The 26,586-nt window shown below is 43.0% G+C and overlaps 1 protein-coding gene across 1 annotated transcript in view; it reads left to right on the top strand.

Moving 5' to 3' along the window:
- The window catches only part of MAD1L1 (MAD1 mitotic arrest deficient like 1), a 685,198-nt gene that overhangs the window by 279,892 nt on the left and 378,720 nt on the right, over positions 1-26,586 (top strand). Inside the window, exon 13 of the mRNA XM_018560488.1 lies at positions 15,029-15,085. Within this exon, the coding sequence (XP_018415990.1) occupies positions 15,029-15,085 (57 nt within the window). The remainder of the gene's footprint in view (positions 1-15,028; positions 15,086-26,586) is intronic.

Raw genomic sequence — 26,586 nt, 5'->3', positions numbered from 1 at the left:
CCCCCCAATGGTCGGTGTCTCTCTCTTTCTCCCCCTCGGTTGGTCGCTGTCTCTCTCCTCCAACCCCCTGCGGTGGTCGTGTCTCTCTCCTCCAACCCCCCCGCCGCCACCAGCGTCAGTCAGCGTCTCTCTCCTCCTCCATCCCCCCATTGGTGTGTGTCTCTCCTCCCCCGTTGGTGTCTCTCTCTTCCTCCACCACCCTCCCAGCGTCGTTCAAAGTCTCTATCCTCCGACCCCCCCATCGGTCGGTGTCTCCCTCCTCCTCCCGCCACTGTGGACGTAAGGTCGGTCTGTGTCTCTGTCATCACCAACAACCCCCCATTCCCCCCGGGGTATCTGCTGAAAAAAATTTCCATTTCCTCCCCAGCAGCTGTGCTCCTCTTCTGCCCGGTAAAGAAAGCTCCACCTCCTGAAAAAAAAGAATGCATGCACGTGCTCAGGAAGGTACCAAGTGCACAGGGGCGGGCCCACAACCTTAACAATTACACTGCACATTGTTATCGCGACCCCCCGTTATCACTTTTAAGAAGCCCTGGTCTAAACTAGGGCCAGTTTAGGTATGGAAGCCCAATCTTTGCTGTATAGCAAGCTGAGACTCGAAGCGAGTGTATACAGCAGGTGTAATATAATAAACACAATTGGATCAGTTTATAAACTTGTACGTATGTACATATGTATGTTACATTTGCGTTATCCATGTGGGAGCAACACATACAAATTGCAAATGTCAGCTGATTCTAATTACTGTTAAGGCAGGCTTCACATTATTGGTAGATGCTTGTGCATAAGCCTTTGATTTGGGCACAGCATAGCAGCAACATCTTTTATACAGTCAGTCACATAAACTCTAAATGCCAATTTGTTTGTTTATTTGAACCGGATCATTACAGCCACATTTTTTTTGTAAGAACTTTGCTTCTCACATCCTCCAAATGCTGCAAAGTAGCAGTTAACACAGTTGTCAAACGGAATACAGTTGTTTGTTCTGGTCAATAAACTTTGTTCTTTATTTACATTTGTCCATGGCCTTGCACCCTATGGTTCTGAAGTTTGGGCAACAAAAACAGCAGTGGTTGTTTATAGCCCTACAAAAACCGAAAGCAGTGATTGTGAGCTGTCAAATGTCTCGATTATTTGTCCAAGTATTATTTTTATTGTGGCAGTCAATTAGCTAATAGAATAATTAACTATGTAATTGAGCACTAATTACATTTCATGCACAACGGTAATCACTTTCATTTAGTGCTGATGTCATTTCCTGACTGCGCTGTTAAATCCCAGTGTTCAGACTTGCTCTGAGGGGGAGCGCTGTTTACTCGGGCTCTCTGAGTGATTCGTGACTTCCCACAACAAATGAAACTTTACTTAATGACTACAATACCCTCTATGAAATCAATTAAATGGTTCACTCTGAGCGTCCCCTAAATTTAATATGTATTCAATTACCAATGCAACTAATGCAGTGTAATGTGAAATTTATTACTGCCAAGAAATCACTCTGGTGCAATTCCTTGTCATGCTTGGATTGTTTTTACAGATTGCCACGTCACAGATCATTTTTAGTGCATTGTGTGACTTCCTAATCAATTTTTTTTATGCTGCTTAGAAGGCTTAAAAGAAAACTGTACTCTTTTAAGGTTTCCAAGACATGCATAGAAAAATATTGAGCTTAAAGAGGACTTGTAATGTGGAAGCTGTACCCAAAATTGGCATGCAGAAGGCAAAGGCAAATGCATAGTTACTAGTATAGCCTAGGACTGGAATAATGCCAGGTAGCCAATGTGTCTTAAAAATTACAGCTGGTGCCTTTTGAAGGTTCAAGTTGTCCATGGAGCTGGCTCCTAAAACATAATCCTCCTGGCTCCTGGATTTGACAGCCTGGCTCCTGAATTCCATAATAATTTGTCCACCCATATATACCCCATGTATAGCCTCTAGGTTACCTGCAGGTAATATTTTCTCCATTACTGATTTACCATTTCTTCTGCTATTTTTCTGTGTGTGAAAATGGTCATCTTGGAAGAAGAGCAGGACTTTGCTTCCTCATGTCTAGACTAGCATGGGTATGATTTAAAAAGAAACCTGAAAGGTATAGAAAGCACAGATCTACAGAATCAGAGTCAGAAGGAAGGAGATGGGGATGCTTGCCCTGCAGGTCCTCAGATACAGCTTGGACTTAAGCAATGAAAACATTGAGGAGCACAGTAGTGACATGACTGAATCTCACACCAAATCTCATGAGACTAGCAACCATAGGCAGTAGGGTCCTATGTGACCTCACACTGCACAAAGCTATTTTTCGGGAGTAATTCAAGACAAAGTAGATTCTGCAGGGTACTACTTGGACACAATTACAACAGATGTAATCCCTAGCTGGGTGACGTTTAGTTTTCTCTGTGCACCGTTATATATATATACACATATATATATATATATATATTCATTCATTCATTCATGTTTTTAGTGATGGTTGCATGACATTTTTCAAAGAGGGTTTCCTGATGATGACAACAGTGGACCGTGCCTGTGCGTTAGAATGGCCAACTTTGGTCTCATCAGAAACCCATGTAACAAGGATGACAGTGCAGGAACATACTCTGGAGACGGGGACAGAATGTTGTCACTACATCGCTACTGTGTCATATTGTGACATTGCGGCCAGCAGGAGGAACCACAGCACCCATCAATGGACTGCCAGAAATATTGTATAGAAGACGCGCTAGAAGCCCTTCAAGAAAGCAAAGATTTAACACAGTTCTCTGGAAATGTAAACATAAAGCTGCTCTTTTACAGACTGGCTTTGTTTTTTTCCCCTGGCAAGGTCATTTTAATTACTAGGTGATGCTGTTGGTCAGTAGTGTGTGAATTTCATTTGTGCCCAGAAGAATTTAGCTAGGTTTCTATCCGATGTCCAGAATTTTGTAACCTCTAGTAGTAGAAATATGACATCATCTGTCTTTGGAGGACAACATGACTCTAGTTAATTGTTATGGTATACAGAGGTCATGTGGGATGCTGTACAGTTTTTGTTGAGACATACAGAGGGCATCAGGTGTATTGTGGAAGGGTGGTTTCTTGTACTGTCTTCAATTCCAATTAAATTTCAGCTGCAGAATCAGTTCAAAGTTTGTACAAATCAATATTTGACATTTTCTGTTGTGTGGTCAAATCACATCAGTTAAATATAATGAACAGCGAGACCCTATGAAAGGGAACCTCAGCAAACAGAGTATGCCACCCCGGTCTTAAGAGTTGGTGATATCTGATCTCTTCCTTTTAAAACCATTTGTCAGATGAGTTTGAAACAGTGAAAATGAATGAGGAAAACAAAATCCAGTGATAATTTCCTACGATTCAGTATCGGTAATGGTGCATTACATTTTTAGACCAAAACTGAAAATTGCTTTTTTCCCCAACCTTAAAAACATGTTTAGTTATTTTTAAATTATTTCATTTTTAATTTCTTTGATATTTTTTTTTGTTACTGTTAGGGGCTTTGGGGAAATATCAGAGGTCTAAAGAAACCCCTGATATTTTCCCTTTAAAATATTCAAAGAGATTGAGGGCACAAAGTCCTCAGTCTTTTTGTCTGCAGCCCAGCACTCTTCCTTTTCATTCACAAGAGGCTTGCTTTTCATTCACAATCTGCATATACCGTGTTTCCCCGAAAGTAAGACCTACCCCGAAAATAAGACCTAGCACTATCTTCAGGGATTTCTGTAATATAAGACCTACCCCGAAAATAAGACCTAGTTCGGTGGTAGATCTCATATTACAGAAATCCCTGAAGATAGTGCTAGCACCCAACCCCCCCCCCCCCCACCGCCGCCTTTTTTTTTCCCGAAAATAGGGCTAGCCCCCCACCCCCCCCCCCCGCACGCTCGCCCACCCACCTGTCTGTGGCTCCCTGGACGGCAGAGCGGACAGCTGCAGCCAGGTAAGACATCCCCCGAAAATAAGACCTAGTGTCTTATTTTCGGGGAACACGGTAGTAAATATTTACTATCAGCCCAGTCATGAATGGACAGAAAGCCTCTGTAGTTAGCTGCTTCCTGTTCATAAAGTGAACAGATAGTAAATATTTACCGTATCCCCATTAATTAATGAACAGGAAGTGATTTATATTAGTTACTGTTTATTCATAACTGGGGACATAGTAATAATTATGTCCTCCGTTATTTACAAATTGGTAAATATTTCATATATTTACTGATCCTGAAGCAACACCACCTCCCAACACAGCATTCCGTGCCGCTAGGCCTGCTGACAGCTTTGTCCTCCCCACTGGGAGCCATGTGTTCCCTCCAATCTCCACTGCCTCTGCCGAGACAGGCGGGGGAAAGCAGCAGGGATTGGAGGGGGACACAGACCGGAACTTGCAGCCGGCACCCAGCAGGCAGGAGAGAAGCTGGGGATAAACAGAATTTTAGGCCATTTTTTGTACTATCGGCATCCCTAATAAATAAATATATTTGAAATTATTTTTAATTGTTTAGAGTTTGAATTCCATGTAGCCAAATTTTCCAAGTTCTTATATTTTATTCAATATATTGGATTTGGGTATGTCCTTTTTTTTTAAACCTCTGGTTACTTAGTCTGTACTGGCCAGTTTTGTTTTGTCAACCCTAAAACCTTTGATCACAAGCAAACAAGGGCAAAAATGGGTTGAATTGTGTTTGGTTGTTTGTCAAATATAACAAAAAAGAAGAAGAAACAAACAAGATTCCCCTACATCATGCCTAACTGGTTCCATTCTTTTTTTTAAATGCTTTTCTAATGCTCTCTTTACTGATGTGGTTTACACTATCATGCTAACATGCTTGTATCGTTATTATGCTACTCTATATCGTTATTATGCTACTCTTGTTTCATACATTGTGCTTTGCACTTTTTCTACTTGAACATCAAATAAAACTTAAGTAATGGAGGTCACCTTTAACACTGACTGTCAAGAACATATTTAAGAGCACCCTCTTGCAGCATGCAGCTGCTGTTAAATTTGTATGCTCAACACATCTTGCCCCTCTTCTTAACTACAGCATACAAGAAAAATAGACCTTGCATACACATATGTTCTTCACTGTACGAGCTGATCACTGCCTTTGTCTTCATGGTGGCAGCCAAATGGAAGGCTACATTCTCTATATCAAAGCACATGTGCCTACAGCTTTCATTAGAAAAAAGGGCCTGCTCATCGTTTTATATACTGTACCTTTGTCGCTAGTCTAAGGCTTTTCAAATTGGTCTGCAGACTATTGTTTTTGTGTTCGGTTATAGTAAGTCTGCAGTCAGTCTGTCTTTAGTCCACTTATTTGTAAAGCCAGACATATCTTGTAGACTTTCGTAGGAATGGTCATACGAGGGATCTCTTCAGAACGATCAATAATGCCATCAGACTTGATGATCATTGTTCAAAATTTTTGTTTTATTTTTTACAATTTATTTTGTAATGAGTTTCTTGAGCGAAAACCACTTTCTCTGTTAGATGTTTGCTCCTTCAAATGAAACAATTGATGATTTGACCCCATTAACTTTTAGAAAAGCAAATTAATGCTCTGAAACCACTTCTTTTTTCTCTATCAAAATTCTACTAATGTATGGCTAGCTTAAAGTGTTGCATGTATCAGCAATGTCTATTTACATGCTGTCTATTACATTAATTTGACAGCCCTGGTGTAACTGGACACATGTTTGTACTGTATCTCAAGCCTGGCCCCTCGCTGTATTCCAGAGTCTGCATCGTAGAACCAAACAAATCTGCCTCCAGGTTAGACACTAATTACTAATCAGATTGTAAAGTTGTGGGTCATGAAGGTTTTATAATTCCGAGCCCATAATTATAATCGCTAATTGGCGATTCAGTCTGATGTTGACAGCTCCATCTTTGCCAGATCTGAATTTAAGATTTGTCCCTTAGAGTAATGATGGAATTATCTATAAAACATGAACATAAGTTCTTTAATCCTCGATTTCCATTTTTTATTCTGTTTAAAGCCAATGATATAGCATTTTTATGTGTTTTTTTTTGGTATTAAAAGAAAAATATGAAGAGAATCCTTTGAAATTAAAGCATCTTTTAGAAGAACGTCAGCCTTGCCACCATGCTGATACTCACATACTGTATGTGTAGTTACAACTAGCCAATTAAGAACTTGTAGCATAATCATAATTGGATTTATATGAAGGGCTAAGGTGAATCTAGCTGAATATTTATTGGCTGTCCTGTGTTACTGCACAGCACTGCTGTTTACACTATTAAAAATAACCACATGCATTATATTTGTAGTAAATGAAGTAATGTTATACAAACAACTACAGACAGGCAACTAATTATCCAACACCTACCGATTAACTGGGAGTTTACTGTAAAATACTTTTTCCTTTCTAAGAATCTGCTTGAGACCAGCCTGGGAGATAAACATGTAAACTGCCTGAATTTTCCTGGGGTAGCTCTGTGTTTCCTTACATCCCAAAGCCTAAAAACTTATTGGTAGGTTTAGGGGTGACCCCCCCCCCGGTTGTTACGCCACTGACTAGAGTATGACCCAAATGACCATAGTGAGTATGTGTAACTGTACCAGAGTGTGGGCACTCTTTTTTCTTTTCTTTTATGGTATCCTGTGCCAGTATTTCAGAGCTGCACACCCAGCCTCATGCTTCCCTTTCCACATTCCTGGATTTTGCCTACATACCCTCTAGCATGCTAATGTACTTTTTGTTTCGGGCTGCAACTAACAATTATTTTCATAATCAATTAGTTGGCTGGTTATTTTTTCAGTTAAACAGATTTAAAAAAAACATATTTTATTTAAAATACAATACACAAATGGAGTGTTGCAAACAAAGTTTACTTCAGAATTAAACTGCATGCACAATGTTTTGCAATCACACCACACTGGAACACAGGGCATTACAGTACCGCACGTTCTACTGCAGGCAATCACACTGCGGGTGGGAGGCGTGTTTGGAGTTAAATTGGAATTAATGGCATGACAACACACCTCCTGCAGCAAAATTTGTCAGGCTAAAACTGAAAATGAGGAAACTAAAGGTAATAGTTCTCCTGATTGACAGCAGGCAGTGGGTGGGTGCAATAGCCAGCCTGCTATTGGCTGTTTCAAATTGCAGTGGCCAATAGCAGACTGGCTATTGCACACACCCACTGCCTCCAAGCCTCTCCAACCCGTCCAGCAGCGCCACACACTGTCCTGACCCACCCCCTCTCTGGCATCTCTCTCAGAGCTGCCCTGTACCTGACAGCCGGTCTGTGTCCCCTCCCATGCCCGCTGCCTCTGCTGATACAGGCGGGGGAGAGTAGAGGGGATTGGAGGCAACACAGAGTGCGGTAGGGGGTTGGGGAGATGGGGCGGCATCGGGTTCGTGTACTGATCTCCCTTTGATATCCTGTCACAGAGCAATGCTATCCCGACCGCATCGGGCACAGCGGATCTCAGGACCGGCAACAGCTGCTGGTAATGCAAGCGATTGGGTATCTCGAGACGCTCGATCGCTTGAATGTAAAGCTCCCGGCCAGTCGTGTAATTACAACGGCCGTCCGGGAAGCTGCTCGTCGGGCTCTGCCGTCCTCTCGTCACAGACGAGTAGATTTTTCAAGCCCTGCCCATCTAATAAAAAAACTAGTTGCCTCTCTGTCATACTCACCCCCCTGATTTAGCATTGATTGAGTCAGTAACCCGTATTATGCATACATAATCACTGAACTTTTCTTGGATTTTCTGTTTCCAGCTCAGAAAGTACTGTTTGTCAGTTAGTAGGTCAGTGCAGCACCATGACAAGTAACATTTTTAGAAGAAAGTTGGACATGTCAACCCCTAAATTCCTCTCAAGTTTACTTTAAGTGCAGCATGTGCGAAAACTTTGATGCTAGGGAAAATATAACACCAGAATCCACTGTCAATTTTGCTGTCATTAAACTGGTTACATTAAAATTAGTAGCTGATATATTGATTATACACTGATGTTACATCATTTTATAATCTATAGCAGCTACCAATTTTGAATGAATTGAACAAAAGCTGACCATCCATGCTTGTTGGGACCTTGCTAACTGTTTATCCTCAAACATTTTCCTCGGTCACCTGGCCTAGGATGGCTCACTTTCCATTTAAAGGCTTGGGTACTGTCGAATAAAGCTACTTATGGGACAACTGTACCTATAGTGAAGTTTGCTTTTAATTAATCCTCCTATTTGCCCCTGTTTGCAGACCTGCGTGGTACAATCCTTAACCTTCCTCATTTCAGCAATCTTCCCCTGTGCTCCTACCCAGTGCTGCACAGTCTTTGCTACAAAAGCATCACCATCGGGTGCCCTTACTCCGCAGGTGGGTTGCGGTCCCATTCATTCCTGTGGCTCTGTTGTACTCATGGCTGCCACCAGCAGATGGAGGCCATGCAGGCTACTCTCAGGGGTAGGAGGGATTCATTGAAAGATACAAATGCAGGCCTTGAGAGAGTCTGTATGCAAAAAGCTGTTTTGGAGGTTGTCTGAGAAAAGTTCTATCTTTACTGGTGTGGTTGCAACCAGGCAACTTCTATCTTTTTTTTTTTTCCACACAGCATAGAAAAAGAAAATGTAAGCTGATTGACTGCTCCAGTTAAGACCAAGTTTGTCCCGGACACTTTTTATTCCCCCATGGTTATAGCTACCTCCAATTAAATTATCCCACAGGTTCACTTTAAAGGTAAACTCTAGGCAAATTCCGTATAACATACAAGCTCTGTAATCTTTAATACATTAGTTCATGTATTTTTAAATAGAAGCAGTGTAAGTACCTGAATTCGACCTAGTATCAGCCTCTTGTAGTCCTTGTACAGCAGTGCTTTAGTGCGAGAGGAAGAAGCAGTGCTAGGAACCAATCAGTTCATGTGCTGACAAGAAACATGCTGTTAGGCAGATAAAACAGAGTGACAGAGATGAGCTCATCACTGTGCTGCTTCTTTCACTATTCAATCACAGGCTGCGGTGAGTACATGCTGACCTGGGCTCTTTAGAAGTGGGTTGAATGATGAACATCTAGCGGCAGAAAAAAAATACTGTGGAGGAAATTTCCGGGTTGAACAAAGTACTGGGTTGACCACCTTTTATTAAAATCTGGATTTGACATTCAAACCCTTTTTTGTGCAAATGTTTTTTTGAGATTTTGAAATATAAAACATAAATTACAATACAAAAGAAGTACACATATCAACCTACATCAGTTGGCACATAGACTATTACGTCACAAGGGACACCTAAGAAATGCATGGTGTTACACTGCACATGTTATGGTGAAACAGTCCTGCTATATGACATTACTACTATATCTGGTAAAGCTTTAGGTTCGAGGGTGAATGTTAACGGGCCTGAAAAATATCATCGGGAGCTTGCAACGTTGCTTTTCGGTACTCCCTTAGCATATTGTGCTATCTATTTAAAGAAGGACAGAAGACTTTGCTTTTCGTGGACATGAAACTCTCGGTTAATAAACTGTAACCATCTTTGTAAAAAAGCATTTTATGTGTGACTCTTTGTTCCAACTTTTCCATATATAACAGATGTTGCGGGTCCTGTGTCCGTTGTAAGGGGGCCTGCATATAGCCTTTCATACATAATGCAGCATCTGACTGCTAAGAGACAGATGTGTGTCTGCTGCTTGTTGGTCAGCTGGATTAAGGAATTCATATATGATCTCCGTAGCAAATTGGCATTAGTAGCAAGCCCAGTTCTACGTAAGAATGATGACACTTGCTATATATGCAGCTACATGCTTCAAGAAGTTATATATTTTGGGACAAGACCATAGAAAGTGAGAGAGTGAGACACCCATTTCCTCAGCTAGGACACGAGTTACTGTAGGAGGCAGGGTGTGTGTTGGATTGTTTACATTGAAAGGATGCATTCACTCTGTTAAATTCTCCCTTGAGAGAAACATATCTGGGTTTGGTCTGTGGGATGTTAGCCAAACTGCTGCCAAGGTAATTTGTTGATCCTAACCTCATTGAATTGAATCAATTCTAGCCATTTTCAAGGCTAATAGGTGAGGGATTTTCGGGAAAAGAAGGGCATGTGAGACATTTACCAATGCAACAAATAAAATCAATTCCCTTCAGAGTGGAGCAGCTTTTTTAGTAATTTTTAAAATTAAACATTAAAGATGCAAAATTCCTTTAAACAACATGCTTGTGGGGGTGCACCCTAAACCATGTTGTCCAGCAATCTAAACCAAGGGATACTGAATCCTCTCACCGCTGTCAATCACAAGGAAGGGAGACCTGATGGGAACTAGTCTTTCAGCTGCCCCATCAGGACTTTGCCCACTGTTTGTCAGCCTCGTTTTTGGTTTCTCGTACCATGTGGGCTGTGCATTCAATATTGTCCTACTAATCAGTGGCACATCCCTGGCCCCCTTTAGCTGCCTGCGGGGCTGAATGAAAGGGGCAGAGATGTTGGCTGATTAACTGGCTGACATTGACTCAATATGGCCCAATATAGAATCTCCCAGCAGCTGAATGGGGTTGTGGATGCATCATTGGTTGCCAGGACACCAACAGCTGCTAGTTTACTGGCAGTCAGTAGACCACAGCAGGTAGCTGCCATATTTGATGCTAAGGTTTGGCTCCGTTTGGTGGTCTAGCAAGCCTTAAAAGCAGTGTACTCCTTCTCTACAGTAGAGCAAATGAGAGATTGGTTTTGAGTGAGGTACTGTGAGAATTTTGGAGATATCTTAATTTATTTTTCTCAGCCACTTCCATGGTGCCTATTTTTTTGTTTTATTGGGCTATTCAATTTTATTTTATTTTGTGGCTTGGGTTGCATACTGGTCTTGAAGGTTTGCGCAAATTCATACTTGTTATCATCGCTTTGCTTGAAAACAACTGGGCTAGAGACACGATTGTTTCCTATATGTTAGAATTGCTGTCAGAATGATTACAAAACCAGGATTAAACTGACTGACTCCTGGCTATTCCTCTGGAACTACAGCTGGTAACACCATGATCACAAAGCGTAGACTCACCCTTGGAGGGGAAAAAATAGATAGATCTATCTATATATACATATAGCTATTAACATATGTTATAACGTGTGTTATCGCTATATCTATTGTAATGATTTGCTATGAACAGTACTAAATTGCCTTTTATTTTTTGCTTTTTTATTTGTTTTCTTGTAGCAGTTTTAAGTGTTTAATTAGTGGCAAACATAGTTAATAAACACAAATGTGGATACAGATGAGCACTGGCAGGTTCCCCTATTAATGACCTGTTTTGCAAAGGCAAATACCAAGCAAAATTAGACTTTTTAGCACCTCCTATTTTAACTAAAGAACTGTTATATTTTGCATAAGATATTCTCCAGGGTTGTGTTGAGTGCTGAAAGGTATAGTGAAGAAAGTTAACTCTTGCATCTACAATAGAAATCTGTTGTCTTATTGGAAGATGCTTTAATGACCTTTGTCTGGGCTACTCTGGACACTGGGAAATAGCACAGCAATGCTCCAATTTTGTTAGATTTTAGAATAGACTTTTAGCAGAAAAGGCAATATACCCGTGAAATGTTGTCACCCCAGTCTAGCTGAATTTGTTAAATAATTCCGTGAAGATATTGTGTGTTTTTCTTCAATTGCTATGTGCTGGGGGAAGGACTGTATCTGTTTTCGTCTTGTCAATCTTTGGAAAATTGCTACTGCTGAACAATTGAGAACTGCTCCACCAAAATACATCCACTTACTCAACAAGCTAGTCATGTCAAGTGACTTCTCCGCACACCCAGGGTGCATTTAGGTACACCTACTGTATGTAGTTCTGGATTAGGACTCCCTTTTGTCTTCAGAATTTGAATATTCTTCATGGTGTGGATTCAACTTTAGGGTATTGGTTCGTGCTTACTCTATAACATCTAGCATTTCATGCAGATTTGTTGCCCACCTATTCATGCTGAGAACCTCTTGTTTTACCCCAAACATATTCATGCTGAGAACCTCCTGCTTTACTCCACACCAATTCATGCTGAGAACTGCCTGTTTTACCCCATACATGTTCATGCTGAGAGCCTCCTGTTTTACCCCACACCTATTCATGCTGAGAACACACTATTGCACCTCATCCCTTACTACTAATGCTGTAGAGTGATCCACATTTTGTCTCTACAATCTACATGTTACAGCAGTAAATTTAATTCATTAAACCAGAACAAAGATAAGGAACAGAGGAACAGAGACAAAACAATTGGTTTCACACAAGTATGTTAATGCAAACCCAAGGGACTGGCCCACTTCTGTTCTTCGTTGCACACACATTCCCAGTCTAGGAATCAGTAAGTAAATGTGATGGTATAGAAACAGGCAGACCTAGGTTGTTTACCACCAGATGAAGGGCAAGAGGAATAGAACACATTTTCGCACACAGGGAGCAAGGAAGCAGACGGATGGACGGACAAAGGTTTCAGCAAGACTGTAGTTCATAGGGGTATGCATCACATATCCTACTAGATCTGCTGAAATAACTTTGTTAAAACAAAATATTTCCTGGGTGTCAGCTGGGCATTTTAAACCCCTTCTTAGAGAATTGCCCCCTTACTGTGTCAAAGCTATCGGGTGAGTTACACAGATATGCGGAGGGAGGGGGTTGTTTAATTTATTTAATTATCTTCTTTTGTCTTAGCCAGCTTTTTGGGTGTCTGGGTAACAGGGTACAAAGACAGATGGGAGAGTTGGATTTCATTTGACTGGATTTAATGCGTTTATTCACCTGTTTTCCTTTAAAGAAAAATGGTCACCTTGCCCATACAGGGCAAAATTAGTGTCTTTGCAAAAGAACCCCTCAACCTATTAAAACCCACCTTGCCAGTGCTCCCTTTTGTTGCAGCTAGCACTAAAATCCCCAGGTGTTGGGCACTAGAGAGAGTGGTCATGTCACTCCCTCTTAGTACTCTGACAGCACTTGGCTACTATACCTGAGCACTGTCACTAGGGGAGAGGGAACATGCTCCCCAATACCTTGACCCTGTCATGCCCTAGGCTGGCAAGTTGCATATCAGTGGGTAAATGGGGACCCCTGTCAATTTGCCCTGGATTGACAAGGTGGCAGTGCCTCAAGCCTAATTTCAGTAACCTGTATACATGGAAAAACAAGAATTAAAAACAGAAATGCTGTAGCACAACTCAATAATTCCACGTAATTCTCGTGCGGTCTGCTGCAAGGGTCTGGTTTCTATTAATATGGGCTCAAAGTTTCCTTAAAACTCAGACAATGATGGCTCAGCTTAAAACTAGTTTTTGCTTTTGTCTATAAATTTTTCTCCTATTTTGTGTTTTGCTAGCCTTTCTGCGAATGAACCTAGGGTAAATACGCGTTTATTAAAATGTCCCTGTATGCCACAACTTGAATCTGTTAGAAGAGTGGAGATTTTGCTTCTGAATCTTGGAATACATAATGGAAATATTGTCTACTGAAAGTGATGATAACGCTTTTAATAACTTCTATTGTCTATTGCCAGAAATTAGCGTTCAAATAGAGAAGACTCCTAGCGCATTTGTGAATATTTCAGAAGGATGTTAATTGTCCCTAAAATCGCTGTGTCTTTCCATATCTATAGAAGCTGCTTCTTTTATGTGTAGTTCAAAATCCTCATTAGACTGAAATCTCCCTGCATTATGAATCCTACTTAAAAGATAAAGCAACTGTTTAAATGCCTGGTAATGGAAAATAATTTGCAAAGATGTTTATGTAGATGCGAGGCTTTCAATCTGTGAAATCATTCTCTAATTAAAAAAATAATATTTATTATTATTTACACACTATATACACCTAGGGACATTGCGAATATTGGGTTCCTGGTAGAGTTGCAACTAACAATTATTTTCATAATTAATTGGCCGGATATTTTTTGATCGGATTAAAAAAAAAACATCTTTTATTTAAAATAAAATGCACACATGCAGTGTTAGACATAACGTTTACTTCAGAATAAAACTGCATGCACCTTTTTTTGCAATCGCACTACACATTTCAGTGCAGACAATCACACTGAAGGCGGGAGGCGCGTTTGGGGTGTCATGAAATTAATGGCACTGCAGCAAACATCTTGCAGCATAATTTGTCAGGCTGAAACCTAAAAAATTACTTTAAAAAAACAAAACTGTTTTATATTAGATATTTTAATTAGTTTCCTGGATTTAAAATAATCCGAATAGAAAAACTCCAAGCCAGTATAATAACATAACCAAACTTTTTTTTGTTAAGACACCAAAATTTGACAAAAAAATACAATTATATATAAAATTATATACATGTACAAAAATATAAAAGCCTATTTATCAGTTTAGAGTTAGCTATGAATATTGGCCAGAGAATTATAACTCTCACTCTAGCGCACGCGACTATACCTGACATATGCAGCACAATTGCCATTTTCATACGTAAGTGCACCCTACTTGTGTTTCCATTAGTATGAGTGCGTTTGCAAAGTCAGGGGACTTTACATTTTTTGAGGGGACATTTTTAAATTGTTTTTTATTTAACTTTATTTTTGCGATAGCACATCGGAGATGACAGGTTCTTTTTAAGGTGACATTAGGGGTATATTGGACCCCTAGTGTCACCTTTCCACTTCAATAGTTTTAGCAGGGGAATGACACCTGCCTGCTGAGGCAGCTTAATGTAAACACAGCAGGCGGTGACTTGGAGCAATAGCCAGCCTGCTATTGAAGGAGTGTTCTCCTTCAGGTCCTCCTCTTCTGATTGACAGCAGGCAGTGGGCGGGTGTAATAGCCAGCCTGCTATTGCAGTTTGAAATAGCCAATAGCTGGCTATTGCTCCCAGCCACTGTATGGGAGCAAGCCGTAAGAGGGGGCACGGCCAAGCGGCAGGAACGAGAAGTGTGGACCCAGAGGAGCATCAGAGGCAGAGGGGGATTGCAGAGGCACAGCTGTACTGGAATACATTATAAACCATCTATACCAATTTATGTTTCGTATATATGTCACAGATCTTAGGCTTTCCTGACATTCCTTTTCTGTTGATGTTTTAGGTACAGTTATCACAGGCCCTGGAAGATGTCGGTTTGCAGAAGCAGAGAGCTGAACTTGTGAGTATGACGTGAACTATTAAGGCTTTCTTAAAACCAATATATTGTGGAGTGTGCTCAGCTTTGTTTCCAAATGACATTACTGACTCAGTGCTGCTATATTTTATCTTAACAATTATGGCTCTTTCTAGTGTGTGTGTGTGTGTTCTGACCCTGAAGCAGATCTGTCTGAAATTGCGTTTCCCTATCAGCGGAGCAACCAAATTCTTCCTCTCCTTTTGCAGACCAGCTTCTTCGAAGCACTGATATCTTGCAGGTTTAATGCACCAACACATAATCAGCATATCAGACAACACAGTCATCTGCCTTTTTATATCCTTAGTTCCCCCTTGCTTTGTCTTTAGGGTCTCTCATTTGCTTTTTAAGCCCTCCCCCCCCATATATGTTCCATGACTTCCAGTTTCATCTAGGGATGCACCGATATATCGCCCGAAAATGACACCTTTGGCATTATGCTGAAAGTGCCATTTTCTTGGCGATACACCAGTACATCCATTCTTTCTCTCCTAACCGCTGGGCGCTGCTCTGTGCCCCAGCGGGGAGGAGAGAAACTGTCATAGGCGGCCGAGTGCTGCGGGAGGAGAGCACTGTGGGCGGCCGGAGTCTCTCCCACGCCACTCAGCCTCCTATCACAGATCAGAGGAGAGCAGTGTGGGAGGAGACAGCAAGCGCTGTCACAGCAGGCTGAGTTTTGCTCGCCCAGCCTCCTGTGACAGGTATCAGGAAGGAGAGCGGTACAAACACTCAGCGATCGCTGAGTGTATGTGAATAATTGATGACATAGTATGTTGACTATATCCTCAATTTTGAATGAATGGGAAGTGATCTACATCACCTCCTGTTCATTCATGATTGTGGTTATAGTAAACATACTCTGTCCTCATGTTATGAATGAACAGGAACACTCAGTACAGAGGCTTTCTGTTCATTTATAACAGAGGCTGCAGAAAAAGAGATTGAGGACTCTGTATTCTCAATCTCTTTTTTCTATTCTAAAACTGAAATAGGGGGTCTGTTCAGAACCCTGATATTTCCCTGATGCCCCTAAAAGTAAAGTAAAAATAAAAAAAAATATTTGTTTATTTTTATATTTTAACTTTTTCAAAATATTTGAAAAAGTTAAAATAAAAAAAAATTTCGGTTTCGGCCTGACTTTTTTTTTTTTTTCATTTTGGTTTTGACATTTTCGTTTTGGTGCACCTCTAGTTTCATCTGTAAGACACCCTTCTTAAACTCATTCTGGTGCATATCTTTTTTTATGAATCAATGAAAATCTCTAGCTTTTAAGGCAGCTTTTCTCGAGGCATACTTTCTCCCTTACTTGTTTCTTTGCATCTCCTTTCCCCCACACCTACCTTTTAAGATTCCAGTTTCACCTACCTCACTTCTCCTGGCACCCAATCCCTCCTGCTGACTCTAGTTACTGACAAAGTTGTTCTTTGGGGCCTAGTATTCTCCTTTGGAAGCTTCTCAAGTCACATATCAACCTGATTTTTATTCCTTTAACTCAACAAAATTTGTTCCCCTAATTATTCTGTTCCCTTAACTAAAGCGTTGTCAATTTTCCTTGGGTTCTGTGTTGTAAACCTCTGGGTGTCTAGTTTTTTCCCTTACTAGTAAACAATAATGAGATGGCTCCAAGCTGTAAATCTCTAAGATAGTAGCTATGTTTAATACATGTAGATCTGTAATGCTTCCAAATATATCTTTACCCGTTTATAATCTTCATTTTTTTGTGTGCTAAAGAACGAGGCGGTGTTGGCTCAGTGTAATTCATAACAGTTTGATCAAGGCCTGCCCCTAGGGCTTTTTAGCTGTGCGGGGGAAGAGATTGAGATGCAGAATTGTATAGATTGTACGGTCTGTCATGTTTTCATTGTCTCTCATTTAGCTTTAGGTTCGTGGGTACCCTCCAGGAGCTGCATCATTGCTAATGGCTCCTGTGCCCCAGGGAGAGAGGCAAGGATTCATTTTCCTGAAATATAACTTTAATTTGTTAGGGAGAGAAGAAAAATCTGCCTTATAATCCAATCTAAGTGGCATACAAATTGAGTTAAACAATTAGCCTTTCAGATTAGGAAGGGCCTGCTCTTTTGTCAGTGTCATTTTAATGACTTGTGTAACACCTTCCTCCCTTCCTCACCTTTATATTTAATAGTGCTTTATTGCTTGAAGTTTTGCCATACATTTATATAGGCTTAATGGCATGCTTCTACTTTTTGCAATAAGTTAAGATATAAATGCTAAAGATTCTCTACAGTCAAAATTGAAAATGAAGCACTGGAATACATTCAGAGAAAACAGCCTACCAGTTCAGGACTTTTGTTTTACACCTAGGTGTGGCTGCAGAACACCAGTCCTCCCCAATCCTTAAAGCCCAACTCCTGCATTTCAAACATTTGCCTCTTCCTGGGGATTTTTTCTTCTTTTTGGACTGTAGGTATCTGTGATTTACACCATAGACAGTGTGTATATGATATCCTGGCCGGAGAGTGATTACACGGCTCATAAGTAATGGGGTGGACATTTTGCGAGGCTGACAGTGAGGCAAGAGAAAGAACTTTTAAAGCAGAATACGAAGTTGAAGATCCTGGGTGCCATCCACAATTAAAGGTAAAGAAAACTGGTAAAATTGGAAATGGGCTTTAAAGGTAACCTGTTATGAGAGAAACAATATAGGCTAAAGCACAATGATCGACAACCATGCCAAGTTCAGGATCCTTGTAATCACTTTCATTAAAGTTTACCAATTGTAAGAATCCTTTTAATCCTCATTTAACTCATAGCAGTGCCTACTGTAACTCAAGCAATTGTGAGGAATATCCTATTACAGTAATGTCTTGTAAATCTAAATATTCCCTGATATCACTTGAGCTTGGCATCAATATACTGTATGTTAGATATATGTAGGCTACCATTGCATTCTTTCTTCAGAAAAAGAATTGTGATTATCATCGTGGCCCTCAGGCTTCAGTATTTAAGAATCGCTATTCTATCTCAACTACCAATTTATGCATTTGAAAATACCTCTTGAGACTCAGTCTGTACGGCTGGTGTGGCAACTTGTTGTGGTGGTAGAATCCACAGGCAGCGTTTAACTCAGGAAGACTCAGAGAAACATATAGAGTAGTTTATTCATAGGTACTTTTTGTTAAAGCTCCTTGTGTGAGCGCATGGGGCAGCTTGAAATATAATGTGCCTGCATATTATTACTTATGTCAATTTTTAGAAAGGTCTGGGACATAACTCCTTTGCTTCACATTAACTTACATTATATATGGGGTTACAATTTACACCGGTTTCTATTTACAGCCATTTGCTCAGGAACCTAACCCCAGTGTAAATTAAGGACTACCTGTATATTTTTTCTTATAAGTGCATATTTCAGCCTCTAGTTGGTGTTTTAGGATCAACATCTGCTGAGCTATGCAAACTTAAAAGCAGGGTATTCTTTGCCCTGCCCATTGTAGGCTTTTAGATTTAGATTTTCTTTTAAAGAGAGACGCTATACAGGATCATTTGACTAGAAGCTGTGGCTCCTTACATTAAAAACATAAGACATGTACAGTTAAGCCCTTATTCACACCAAGCGCGTTCCAGGAGCAGAGCAGTTGCAGACTGGATCAAAACTGCGTCCAATGTATTCCAATGGTATTTTGGGCTCTAGTTCACGCCGCAGCGTTCAGTTCCAGAGCATGTAAAAAAACCGCAGCAAGCCCTATTTTACCTGCTCTGGAACGCATGCAAACACATCAAAAACACCTGCAAATGCCCTGGAACTGAAAGCCCATTTGAAACAATTTTTTTTTTTTTTTACCCAAAAACAGCCCGGGACACATCAAAAACGCGGTACAACCCACTGCACTGCGTGTGCAGAAACTCATGCAGATCTGGTCTGCATTTGGTGTGAACACGCCCTAAAGTAGGTTTAATCCCTTTATAGGATGACATTTAGTTGGCTAAAGCACCGTGTATGTTAAACAAATGACATGCTTTATGTTTTTATAAATTACTATTTACTTTTTTGCATTTCATCACATCTGACCTCTTCAGCCTCTTTTAGACACGTCATGTTTATATGCACTCCCTCTAGCTGTAGCTGCACATCATTGCTGTAGAGCGGCTTTTTGATAGTGCCAACACATAATGGTGGACCAATGTGTGTTAGCAAAGCTGCTTGAAGTCTTCCTCAAAGGTGCATGTGACAACACACCAGCACAAGTAGGAGACGTGTCACCGGATAGCAAGAAGTGCCTGATCAATTACTCTTATGGTACCAGGTATTCTCTTAATGATTGTTGCCGATTGAAAAAGATTAAAATTAACTTTTGGATATGCATTAAATGTAGTGATTAAGTTTACATCTACTTATATTTTACTTGCTGTAAAGAGAAAACTGCCCATAAAATTGCAAAGAATTATTGTTTAATTATCCTTTGGACAACATTTCTTTCTACCTTTAACAGGATGTAATAATTTTAAATAACAGGCACCGTAATTCTGCTCTTGGCAGCACCACTTACTGTCTCAGAATAGCAACCCTCCTTTCCCCCATGGGCTTCTCTATTTCTCTCTGCAGATCCTGTATTCTTGCCATTCTCTGTTGGGGCATATTCTTGACCTAACAAGAAACTGGGACGTGATTCCCATCCAGTTAGAATGATGGTCCTGCCATACACTGTTTCAGTGTACCTAGCTTCACATCATTGTAATACTAATTTGATAAAAATTTTAGTATCAACAGGAAGTCATTATTTAAAAAAAAATATGGTTACAACTGATATCGTTTACTTTTATTATAGAGTGCTAAATATTTGGTATCATTAAACTAAATTGTTCAGACAGGTTTACTGTATTACTGTCCAATAAAACAAACGTTGCTACAACCTGCCTTTCTTGCCTGATCAATTTTATAATACTTAACCGTTGTTTTTCTTTTGTATTGTGATGGCAATAAACTTAAAGGAGAACTATGGTGTTAAGGCTTTTCCCCATAGTTCTCCTTAGGGTAACGGGAGGACACAAACTAGCGTCCTCCCATCACCCTAGGCTCAGTGTACCGCGAGCTATAGTATACTGAGACGCCGCAGCTGAAGCGGATCCCGACAATTGTGCCGGGATCCGCCCTGCTGCGTGATTGGCAGCTGGCTCTGCCTATCTAGAGGCGGAGCCAGCTGTACCCGCCCCCGTCCCTTCCGCCAGTCAGCGCTGGCAGATCGGAGGGGGGAATCCAGCCCCTCCCCTGTCACGGCAGAGAGCCGTGACAGGATCGAGAGGTGAGCGAACGCCGGTATGTGTTCGCTCACCTCCCGATCTACTGAGCCGACCTGTGACAGTCATTGTCACAGGTCGGCTAGAACTATGAGGTGAGTGAAAAGCACTCACCTTATAGTTCTCCTTTAAGTGGAAAAAGTGTTAGACAATTACTCTTTTGCAACGAGTACTCTCTAAATTACATAAGCTACCCCTAGGCTATCTAATTATTGGCGGGGACTTCAATCTGACTTTCTCTGCCTCTCTGGACCATTTACCGCCCCCAGATAAATCTACTCCCAGACTAACGGAGGCACTAGCTAGGCAGTTTCGCAAACTAATTAGGCAACATTCTCTGTTTGACTTCTGGCGGGTGATACACCCGGTGGAAAAGAGGTACACCTTCTATTCCTCGGCCCATAGCTCCCACTCTAGGCTTGACTACTTCTTGGTGAATACTCCTATTCTCCGGAACATGGTCTCGGCTCACATAGGTCCTATCTCCTGGTCGGATCATGCGCCCATTGAATTGACCATTCGAGTTGACCCCTGCCGGATTCGTAGGTGACACTGGACCTTGAATGAGGGCTTGTTGAAGGGGGGAGGACACTAGAGACGATATCGAATCGGCTATACGGAGTTACTTCGCTCTTAATGAAGGATCCGTGAAAGACCTCTCGACTCTCTGGGAGGCTCATAAGCACACGATTAGGGGCCACTGCATTGCCTTGACCATTCAAGTTGACCCCTCCCGGATTCGTAGGTGACACTGGACCTTGAATGAGGGCTTGTTGAAGGGGGAAGACAATAGAGACGATATCGAATCGGCTATACGGAGTTACTTCGCTCTTAATGAAGGATCCGTGAAAGACCTATCGACTCTCTGGGAGGCTCATAAGCCCACGATTAGGGGACACTGCATTGCGGTGGCCTCCAAGCTCAAGAAAGACTGAATGGCCGCTATTGCCAACGTTAAGGATCAGCTCCTTGGGTCTGAGCGTTGACTGGCGGCCTCCCCCTCCAAGGCCTTGTTAAAAGAGGTGTTGCGATTGAGAGCACAATTGCAGCACCTGTATGTCCATAAGACTGAAACCTCCATGTTATACTTGCGCCAGAAATATTATGAGAAGGAAAATAAAGCCCATATTCTTCTGGCTCGTAAGTTAAGTGCGGAGGCTAACCTAAAAGGGATTTCGGCAGTGCGTGACGCCACTGGCACGCTACATCTCCACCCCCAGAAAATGGCAGATATATTCCGGCTTTTAATGAGTCCCTGTATAATCTCCAAGATGGCGCATTCCACGCTGGGGATGATGCCTTGGCCTCCCGCATCCGAGATTACCTTGGCTCCTGTGACTTACCTGTGCTCTCCCCAGAGGACTGTGCTAAGTTGAATGCCCCGCGAGGACGAGGTTCAAAAGACGATCGCCTCCCTCCCCATGGGCAAGTCGCCAGGTCCAGATGGCTTCACCTACCTATATTATAAGACCCAGTCACAGGTGCTTTCCCCATACTTGACGAAACTTTATAACCAGTTCCTCGAGGGTAAACCTATCCCGTCCTCCTTTTTGCAATCTTATTTGATAGTGATCCCTAAGCCAGATAAGGACGACACTGTTTGTGCGAACTACCGCCCTATTGCTCTTTTAAACTCCGACTACAAAATCTTTACTAAATTGCTAGCAAACAGACTTTCTGTCTTTTTACCTAGTCTGGTCCACAATGACCAGGTTGGTTTTGTTCTGGGCAGACAGGCGAGGGAAAACACGCGCAGACTTGTTAACCAGATAGACATCGCAAATTGTAGAGGACTGGGGATGGTCCTTCTAAGCCTAGACGCTGAGAAGGCTTTTGATAGGCTTGGTTGGCTTTCCTGAGATCTCTCCTGGCCCGCATCGGTGTGGTGGGCCCGTTTGCTGCAGCCATTGCATCCCTCTACTCTACGACATCGGTGTCTATCAAAATGAGGGGGGCCGTGTCCCCTGTATTCCAGATCCGTAATGGATCTCGGCAGGGGTGCCCGCTTTCCCCGCTATTGTTTGTGCTTTGCATAGAGGCTCTGGCTGCTAGGATTCGGGCTGCGCCAGACATGTCGGGGCTCACTCTGGGTTCGCAGGAATTCAAGCTGGCATTATTTGCTGATGACGTGATCCTCACGCTCACAAACCCGGGGGGATCGCTGCAGAGCTTGCATTGTGAGCTTCAGCTTTTCTCGGGTCTGTCTGGTTACAAGTTGAATCTGAGTAAGACAGAGGCTATGCCCATAAATATCTCCCCCACTGACTTGACTTTACTCCAATCAGCATAGCCCTATAGATGGACGAATGAAAAATTGAAATATTTAGGAATTCACTTGACCCCCAAAATCCACATGTTATATAATGTCAACTACAAACCACTGCTTGTTACCCTGCAATCCCTCCTACATAAATGGGGCCCATATAATCTATCACTCACTGGGAAAATAGCAGCCGTTAAAATGACCTTGCTCCCGAAATTGCTTTACTATTTTAACACATTGCCGATTCCCATACCGTCCTCAGACCTTCGATCCCTGCAAGGACAGATCTCGCACTTTCTATGGGGGGGAGGGCGACATAGGGTTTCCCAGCAAATACTTTGTGCCCCCAAGCACCGGGGTGGCCTGGCGCTGCCCAATATCTGCCACTACTTTGCCGCGGCTCAGCTGCGGGCTGCACCTTTTTGGAGTGCCATGTCCTCTAATGCGGTGTGGGTTGAGATTGAGTCCCTGTGGCTTGCGCCGACTCACCTTAACTCTCTCCCGTGGGCGTTGCCGGCACCTCTCCCATCCTCTTCCCTCCTGACATCCATGCTATGCACCAGAAGGATCTGGTTTAAATTTTTTTTTTATAAAAGATTTAATTGTTTTACATATTAAGGCACAACGTTACAGATCCGGCCTCCGCATCAATTGGGAACAGTATTGACTTATGCCAGTTGACCCTGAGACCCGATACCTTCGAGAATGTAGTGAGGACCTCTAGTGCCCCTTGTAACGAGGGTCCCGGATCATTGAGAAACAAAAGCAGGTCGTCCGCGTATAGCGCCACTCTCTCCTCCAGCCATCCGACTCTGAGACCCTTAATATGTGGGGATGTCCTCAGAGCCTCGGCGATGGGTTCCATGGCTAGAGCAAAGAGAGTGGGGGACAACGGACACCCCTGCCTTGTTCCCCTGCCGATAGGGAAGGGAGCTGACAACTTGTTCCCCAGTTTTATAGAGGCCACAGGACCACGATACAGTAGTTTGATCCAGCGAGTGAATTCCAAGGGAAATCCCATTTTGTTCAGTGTGGCCCACAAGTATGACCATTCCACTGTATCGAAGGCCTTTTCTATATCCAGAGATGCCACCACCCTGGTCCCGGCGTTGTCATGGGACGCATGCAAGTCTGTAAACAGTCTACGCAAATTAACGTCCGTGGATCTTCGGGGCATAAAGCCCGTTTGGTCCGAATCAATCAAGCTATCCGTCAGTTGGTTAAGGCGCACACTTAGTAGTTTGGTCAAAATTTTTAGGTCACAGTTCAACATGGGGGTATGTAGACATTGACAATAATATATCTCTGCTGCCATGATCAATACCACAATAACAAATTTCCCATTAGGCTCAGTGTGAATTTCTTCAATAGTGCATGGCAGAGACTTGTGGAGCAAGACCGAAACCCCTCTCGAGTATGCAGAATGTGATGCATGAAACGACCGCTGTACCCATGGGCGCCTCAGAGCTAGCAACCTATTGCCCACTAAGTGGGTCTCTTGCAAAAGTAAAATATGTGGATTATGTTGTCTAACATACTTAAACATCAGTGCTCGCTTGAATTTAGAGTTGAGACCCCTAATATTCCAGGAGAGGAGTTTAATCTCCTCCACACTCCGCACACTCATAATGAAAAAAACAAACATGTCCCCGAGGCCACCTGCACTGGCCCCATATTATACGTCCGCTCCCCCTAGCCATGTCATAGAAAAGCAATTGCAGTCTCAGCATGTGAGCCATCCACCTGTAGCGATAAAAAACAACCAACCTGTAGGAAAAACAACCCTTACCCCCCCCAGCCCTCCCTGTTCCCACCCTGCCAGTCCAACACATAACCCCAACAGCTCACAGAGCAAAGCGTGTCAGGAGGCTTAGGATCCCCAAAAAGGTTAAACAAAACCAAAAAGTCCCCAAAAACAAAACAGTCTGCTAGGGCAGTGTAGTATCCCGACTAGAATTTCCCCAAGTCCTCCACGTCCATGACATCTTCTGCTCCCAATTCTGGGGTGCTGATGAAACCAAGTGGGGCTAAGTGAGTTGAAATAATGGCAGTAGTCTTACCAGGAAGACGCCTTCTCCGGGTCAGGCGACCTTTAGATGTTGTCCAGCCATGCAGCAGCCGCTGCCGCGGTATCAAAGAAGCGGGTGGTGGCGCCATCATTCACCTGCAGGCGACTGGGGTAGAGGAGGCCATATTGTAATCCTTTCTCCCGGAGCCTCTTACGGACATCGGTATAGGATCTGCGCCGTTGCTGTATTTCAGCTGAGTAGTCAGGATACAGTGAGATACGGGCGTTTTCGTATAGTAACTCAGGATGACTTCTAGCTTCAGCCAGAACCCGGTCCCTATCCCTGTAGTTTAGCAGGCGGATAAGGAACGGTCGGGCCGGAGCCCCCGGTTTTGGCGGCACGGGCGGAACTCGATGGGCCCTCTCTACCACAAAGGTCGGTGGTAAGTCATGGAGGTCCAGGAGCTTAGCCAAGAAGGTTTCAGCTAATTCGGCCGGCGTTTTCCCCTCCGCACGTTCCGGAAGGCCCAGCACGCGGATATTATTGCGGCGTAGCCGATTTTCGGTATCTACTGCCTTGTCTTGTAGGCCCTGGAGCTGCCGTTGTAGCCGTTGTACCTCGTTCGAGTCCGCCCGCGTGGTCTCCTCCACCTGCGAAATCCGGGCCTCCGCCTCTCCCATGCGCGTTCGGAATTTATCCAGATCATGGCGCAGAAAGCTTACATCAGCTGAGAGGGAATCGATTTTGTTTGTGAGCGCCTCTTTACAGGAGGTGATTGCCGCCAGGATGTCAGAGCTAGTAGGTGCGGGAGACGGATCCTCCGAGCCGCCGGTCTCTGTGCTCACCGACATCTTGCTGCACTCAGCCAACACAGCCAAGATGGCCGCCTCCGAGACTCCATGAGGCCTGCCTCCCGAGGAGCGAGTCGATCTGCTCTTATTGCGTTTCATGTAGCCCAGTTCTGAGAAGGCGATCTCACTCAGGAGGTGTTCCGGTTCGCCTGAACCCAGGTAGGTCTCAAAAAATCAGCACCAGCATAGTATCAGGATAGTATATGGAGCGGAGCTGTTCTGGCACACGTCTGCTCGGGATCACATGCTGGCCACGCCCCCCGATCTGGTTTAAATTTAGATTTACGTTTCATTTATCAACCCCACGGTCATCCATGGCTTCTTTTCTCTATACCCCGTCCCTTCCGGCTAGCATGGAGAAGAGATGGGCATCACCATGGGAGGAAAAACATCTCTTTCGTTTCAGGGATATAATTAACCGTAGAACGTGAGTTCTACACCCCTTCCCACTTCTGCAAGAAAAACACCAACTTCCCTCCAGCACCCTCTTTGCATACCTCCAGGTTAAACACTATGCCCAGTCCATAGCTAAGTCCTTGGTATTCCCGCAATGCACCCCGTTTGAATTACTGTGTGTAGAACCACCTTCCTCCAAGGGCTTGATCTCTGCTATATATGGAATTTTAGGTGAGGACAAACCGGGTGAATTTACGAGGCACTCATACATGCGGAGGTGGGAGGAGCTGCTGGGAGTGGCCATTTCACAGGAGCAGTGGGAGAGTATTTGGAGAGCTGCAAGTCTCAACCCGGCTCCCTGTTCCATATATTTTGGCAGTGCAGTCGGATCAAGCCCTATTGGAGGAGTGTGCAGGATATACTGGAGACCCTTTTTAAACGTAGGATTCCAGTGGATCCGCTGCACTACCTGCTGGGCCATCCCCTCATCGGGGTCCATAAATACGATAAAAAGCTGTCATCGCATGTCCTGACGGCGGCACGATGCCTCATTGCCCTTCACTGAAAAAGCACAACCCCGCCGTCTGACCTGGACCTGTATGCCAGAATCAAAGATGTCCAAAAACTAGAATACCTGACTGCTAGACTAAATAACACCTGGACGGTGCATAATAAGGTGTGGAAGGCCTGGGATGCACTGGAGGGGGATCG

Source organism: Nanorana parkeri, unplaced genomic scaffold (assembly GCF_000935625.1).
Source record: "Nanorana parkeri isolate BGI_ZX_2015 unplaced genomic scaffold, ASM93562v1 scaffold458, whole genome shotgun sequence".
In the NCBI taxonomy this organism is placed as follows: Eukaryota; Metazoa; Chordata; class Amphibia; order Anura; family Dicroglossidae; genus Nanorana; species Nanorana parkeri.
This window is presented reverse-complemented; position numbering and strand designations above follow the sequence as displayed.